Below are 6,000 nucleotides of genomic sequence, written 5' to 3'. Positions count from 1 at the left end.
GAAACAGTACTACAACTATTTCACTCCACCATCCCAAAGTATAAATTATGCAAGAAGAGATAAAATCATTAAGGAAAACAAGAAATAGTGCTTCTGAGCATGTAAAGTCAGTACATAGACATGCAACTGGTAAAAATTAAAAAAGAAAGCAATGAAATAGATCTGGATCTTAAAAAAGATTAAACAAAACTTAAGAAAATGGCTCAGGAAAAATAACCTCTGGGTAACCTAAAAAAAAAAAATAAATTCCATTTATCAATTTTATAAATCATATAACTAGCAAATAACACAGACATAAAACCAGTATGCCTGGCTTCAGTCTGAGCTGGTCTATGGCCATCAAGGACCAGGGTGTCTACAAGGCACACTAACATCTGCAAAGAGATATAAAAATCTACAGAAGTTATTTAAAAGCCTGATATAGAGGCCAGTCCCCTTGAGTCTTCTGAAGAGGGATTTTAAAATTACTTTTAGTCATATGTTCTTTAATGCAATATTAAACATTTAGGGCAAAAGTAACTAAACATAATCCCATGACAGATCTAAAAAGGGTACCTGAACAGCAAAAGAGGACCGTGGAGACTCGAGGTGGAATACTACACAGTGATTTTAATAGTAAACACAAAAGCTAGACTTTGTTCTTGTGGAGAAAGACATAGCATCAAACATCTAGTACCACATGTTAAGTGCAAGAATACTCATGTATGGTGGCAGGGACAGCTGAGCTATTGGCATTAATGTACAGTATGTCACTGAAATGTGTTTTTGTTCAAAAGCAGCGGTAATGAATGGACTCTGTAACCATATGGACAACAGCCTATGTACAGCTATGTGGTTACTGTGAAACATCCACAGTTATGAAGAATACTATGATGGTGATAATACTACACTGTTTACTCTAATTTGACAAGTAAGAATCACAATAAATGCACAGTGTTCTGTATCCTCTGTCAGAGTTTATCCGAAAATGTGTGGTTTGAATTCTCCTGAACCCTATTAAGGACGCATACAAACATGACATGGATAAAAACAGAGTACACGCTATAGTGCAGGCAGACTTCACAGTGCAAAGTGCACCGAGGGATTGCTGGCATGTGGATGACACGAGCTGCCATGCTTCCTCCACTTTCCTACGGTCATCTCCCCATTACTTCCCAGAGACCTCCGCTGTCGCTTGGTCTGAACCTCCTCCCGGATTTCTGCCCAACACAAATCGGTCTGAGCCAGCTGTGGCTTGACCTTTGGCCGGGCTGCATGCAGGATGGAGTCCTCTCCGAGGAGCCCCAGTGGCTGACCGAGGCTACTGTCAGGACTCTTCTTCTCTGGGAGGTCCACACACTTCTCCAGTACTGGCATCTGGGCCAGTGGTTCCTCTTCTGTAGGCAATGACTGTTTCCTGGGCCTTCCTCGCCGCTTCTTGACAATGTTGTTGCCTGTCTTGGCCTGCCTTTGGAGCCTTTTGGCCTTCAGGATTTTGTTGACATGATCCATGTTCTTCTTTGTGGAAAGGATTTTGGAGAAAGGGCAAACGTTTTGCACTTCATGATGAATCTCTTCGACTTCTGCACATTTAAATCTTTTCTTCAAAGGAGGTCTGCGTCCTACAGAATGAAAAGTTAAGATTTTTAAAGATTCCTGACTACCACATATAATAGTTAACCCTTAACCTAAACCAACATTTAATTGCAATTTTTTATTATGAATAATTAAAGTAAAACAACACACCCAATTACAAACAAGAACAATGTATTTTGTCAAATTAGCACAAAAAGTTACAAGAGAAAGTCAGGAAAATGTCACAGCAATTCATTTAAGACAGTTGTTTTTGTGTTACGAGAAAACTACTGTGCAGTGGCTGGACATGCAAATCAACTGAAATGGATCCTTAATCCGGTAAATGTGTTGTCTCAGTAACTTTCCCCCCAACAGCTGGCATAAATGCAGCTGTCTTCCCTGTCTACAGGAAGATCTGTCGCATTTTGTAGAATGGTTTAGAACGATTAACCAGCTGTGCATGCAACTGGATCCATACTGTTCTCCATCTGCCTTTTAAGATACAAAGTGTGAATTTTCACTGCCCTGAGGTCATCAACCTGGAATGGCCTACAAGTGTCTTAAATGTCAGGGTGCTAGGATTTAAGGATGAGCAAAAAGAAAATGTATATGTGTGAACTGGACACAATATCCGGGCAACAAAGACAGATGTCGTTCAACAACTGTAAAAGACTTTTATATTCCACAGTAATCATTAAATTTAACAAACACTGATCCTAAAAGAATCCCCAAAGTTTCCATTCTGAAGAACAAAATAAGAAAAAATATTTTTTGTGCTTTTATGCGTAGTTGGATTTAATTTTCATTTAAATCCATTTGAAAAGAGAGTTCAGTCTTTATCAGGCAACTCATTTTATGCTGCTATGTATTTGTAAGAAAAGTCCAAGAATCACTTTCCAAATAAACACATTCTTCAAGGATGACCTATGCAAGCTGAGTGACACTCAGCAACAAGAAAAAAAAAATTGCATGCAACATCTGGAAAAAGACAAGGTCCAGATGCATAATGACAAAACTACTGGACCCCCCGTGAATATCATCAGATTCTCATACATGTCCCGAATTTCCCTGTAAATTCAGGCCATGAAAACAGGTTCTAGAAGGTGTAGATGAATAATTTACTACTCTCCTATCTGCTTTGGAAACTAGGAAGAAGGCCTGAGCCTTAAAAGAAAGCTATAATCCTCCAAGTCCCATGTGGAATGAGTTAATACAGCCTGTAGATTTCCAAGGAAAAGTTCTGGTAAATGTATTACTTCACTTCACATGTTTCCTTAACCTGCCTTTAGAGATTAAACTCCTCATGCATGTGCTTTCATTGATGTGCTGTTGAAAACAAGAGAGCCAGGAGTGGAACATTTTTCCGGGACATCGCAAGGGAAAAACTGTCAAAACAGCTACACTTTACCAGTCTAAATTATGCACATATCAATGCCATGATTCTTGAGGATGCTCACTGACCACAGATGATGATGTAGCCAGTAACAGTTTGAAGGCTACTCAAATTTTGTAAAGATCACTGAAAAGAAAATGTCAGAAGTGCAAATAACACACAGCAATAATACATGACTAAGGTCAGCAGAAATATCTGTAATGCATTGCATATTGAATTTTATTATACAGACATTTGTCTATCAAGCCATTTTTTCTATACTGAAGAATACAGTAAAGAATTAAATCTAAAATTCAAAATCTTTTTTATTGATTAACAAAAGAACAGAAAAGAACCGTGATAGGATAACAGAAACAGCATACAGAGATGATGCAAATACATACCATCACAGAAGGACTAAAGGTTACAAAATGTACCGGGATAGTCATGAAGCACTATCTCTAAGTAGTTCCAAAAGGGTGTGTAGACATTCCAGAATTAATTTGAATTATCATGTTAACTATTGTAGAAAAAGAAATTTAAGACACTACAGTCAATCACATATGTACAGATGGAGCTTCTCGTGTCAGACTGTATTTTGATGAAGATTCTTTGAATGGCTGAATTAATATCATTCCGATAACCTGACACCCCATCACATTCTCTGATTAAATGCATCAAAGTGCCAGGAGCAGCCTTAAACATAAAACACAGTTGAGACGTCCCCGGAAATACCCTGTAAATGACTTCAAGTAAGCGAGATTCTGTGAACAAAGTTGTACTTTTGTTCCTAGATCCTGAGGGAGGTGCAGAAAGGGAAGACTTTAGCTACATATACATAGAAAACCATTCATCGTCAATGAAAAAAAGTCAAGGTCATGCTTCCATGTCTCCCTCAACGCATCATAAAAACAAAGCACGTATCAATAGAAAAACTTAGAAAATACCTCATAGAACTGTTCGGTGAAATTAGGTATTTTTCCACGTTTCTAACTCTGACTATAATTTATTTTTCTGAGGCTAGGATAAAACGTCACAACTGTAAATCACTCACTGTTGTTAACAAAGTCTTCATATCCAGTAACCATAGGCCAGAGCATGGGAAGCAAGTCCAACACAGGGTGGCTACACAGTTACACACTACAGGCAAAGTAACACACACACACACACACACACACACACACACACACACACACACACATTTTCAGAACCGCTTGTCCCATACGGGGTCACGGGGAACCGGAGCCTAACCCGGCAACTCAGGGCGTAAGGCTGGAGGGGGAGGGGACACACCCAGGATGGGACACCAGTCCATCGCAAGGCACCCCAAGCGGGACTCGAACCCCAGACCCACTGGAGAGCAGGACCCGGTCCAACCCACTGCGCCACCGCGACCCCCTTACGGCAAAGTAACACTTTGATCAAAAGGAAAACTTGGACTGTGGGAGGAAACTAGAGCACCTGAAGAAAACTCAGGGAGACACAGGAAGAACTTACAAATTCTACACAAACTGAGGTGAATTCAAACCCATGCCTGAACTGTCGAGGTGCTATGAGGCAGCAGTGCTACCTGTTGCACAACTGTGCAAGCCCAGCAATATCAAGTATCTACAGTTTTGTCCACATTACAAAAGTAATGCATTCCTGAAAAAAACATTCTTAAAATTAATTTTCATAAATCAGGGGTATATAGCTTTCTTTCATGGTATCAAGATATGCGTGTTCCTGAGCCCCAAAATTTTAATTTTGGGGCTCAGGAACGTACAAAACTTGATACCATTAATCGAAGGGTGTTTAGTGCAGTGTATCTAGCATTGTAAATCACCTTGGATGAAGGTGTCTGCCAAACGTTGCATAATATTGTAAATCACTTTGGAGAAAATAATCAGCAAAATGCATAAATGCAAATGTATACACTATATCTTGTGCCACTGAGCTACTGGGAGGTGTGTGAAATCCAAATTTTGTCCTCGTTAAAGATGAAGAAATGCATCTTAAGTTGAAATAGGTGGCCAAATAAAACTGCTCTTAAAGCTGAATTCTTGTAACTTGAATAGCTGTATTTAGGGGTACGACTGTATGTAAATCAGTTTTACATTGGCCAAAGTTATTTCTTAGATGGTTAAAACTGACCAACTTTTGATTTGCAACAAAATATTATATATCCACAATTTCTTTGATATCCATTCTTTGTAGCACAATTTGTCAAAGTGTCGAGGGGAGATCTGAGTTAAGAGCAATAAGAGACCATAATGATAATCCAATATTAATCCCCAGATATTTCTTAATATCTCACTATTCCAGATTGAAAATGATTAAAAAAGGTAAAGACTTTAATAGTCTTTGGTAGCATCAAAAAGACTCCACATCAATTAAAAAAGAAATCAGCCCAACCTAGCACCAACTAACCATTGCCCTGGCCAATAGTAAAATCTCATATTCAGCAAAGAAAACCCATCAATTTTTTCTGGTTGGGAAAGGTTGCACAGCTTGATTCTGGGTCTTAAATTACCCCAAATTAATTTAGACAACGTGATATCATTTTTTACAGAAATCAGAAAACAAAGAAAAATTTGCCTTAACTACAGCAAATGAGGTAAAATCTTCATCCTAACCAGATTAACTCTATCAATTAAAGAAATAAAGAGGCCTATGCAGCCAGATTCTCTTGAATCTTCAAATTAGTGGTAAACAGTTGACATTTAACAAATCATTAATATTAGGGGTGACAAAAATGCCCAAATACCTAAAACCAGAGTTTGCCAGTTGAAACGAAGTGCCATCATCAAGTGTAAATAACAACAGAGTGAGGACAGCCTTGCTGGCATCCTCTTCCTACTGGCAATATGGCTGAGAGTAAGTCATCTGTATTAACTTGTGCCAAAGGCTAAGAGTGTAAAAGCTTTATTAGGCAAATAAAGTTATTTGTCATCTTAAACTTTTCCAAAAGAGCAAACAGGAAACCTCATTCCAATGTGTTACCTGCTTTTTCTGCATCAACAGAAATTACAAAGGCAGACTGCTGCTGCTTCACAATAGTTTATAATACTTATATTAGGGTGTATCTTAGCAGC

At 38.5% G+C, this 6,000-nt stretch overlaps 1 protein-coding gene across 1 annotated transcript in view; it reads right to left on the bottom strand.

The window, feature by feature from the left end:
• Nucleotides 1-208: 208 nt before the first annotated feature.
• LOC108925105 (SET-binding protein-like) overlaps nucleotides 209-6,000 on the bottom strand; it is a 36,011-nt gene continuing 30,219 nt past the window's right edge. The window contains exon 4 of the mRNA XM_018736860.2: nucleotides 209-1,601. Coding sequence (XP_018592376.1) covers nucleotides 1,060-1,601 — 542 coding nt within the window. The 3' untranslated portion in view covers nucleotides 209-1,059. The remainder of the gene's footprint in view (nucleotides 1,602-6,000) is intronic.

This window comes from Scleropages formosus, chromosome 6 (assembly GCF_900964775.1).
Source record: "Scleropages formosus chromosome 6, fSclFor1.1, whole genome shotgun sequence".
Classification (NCBI taxonomy): Eukaryota; Metazoa; Chordata; class Actinopteri; order Osteoglossiformes; family Osteoglossidae; genus Scleropages; species Scleropages formosus.
The sequence above is the reverse complement of the archived record's forward strand: the minus strand, read 5'-3'. Positions and strand labels throughout refer to the sequence as shown.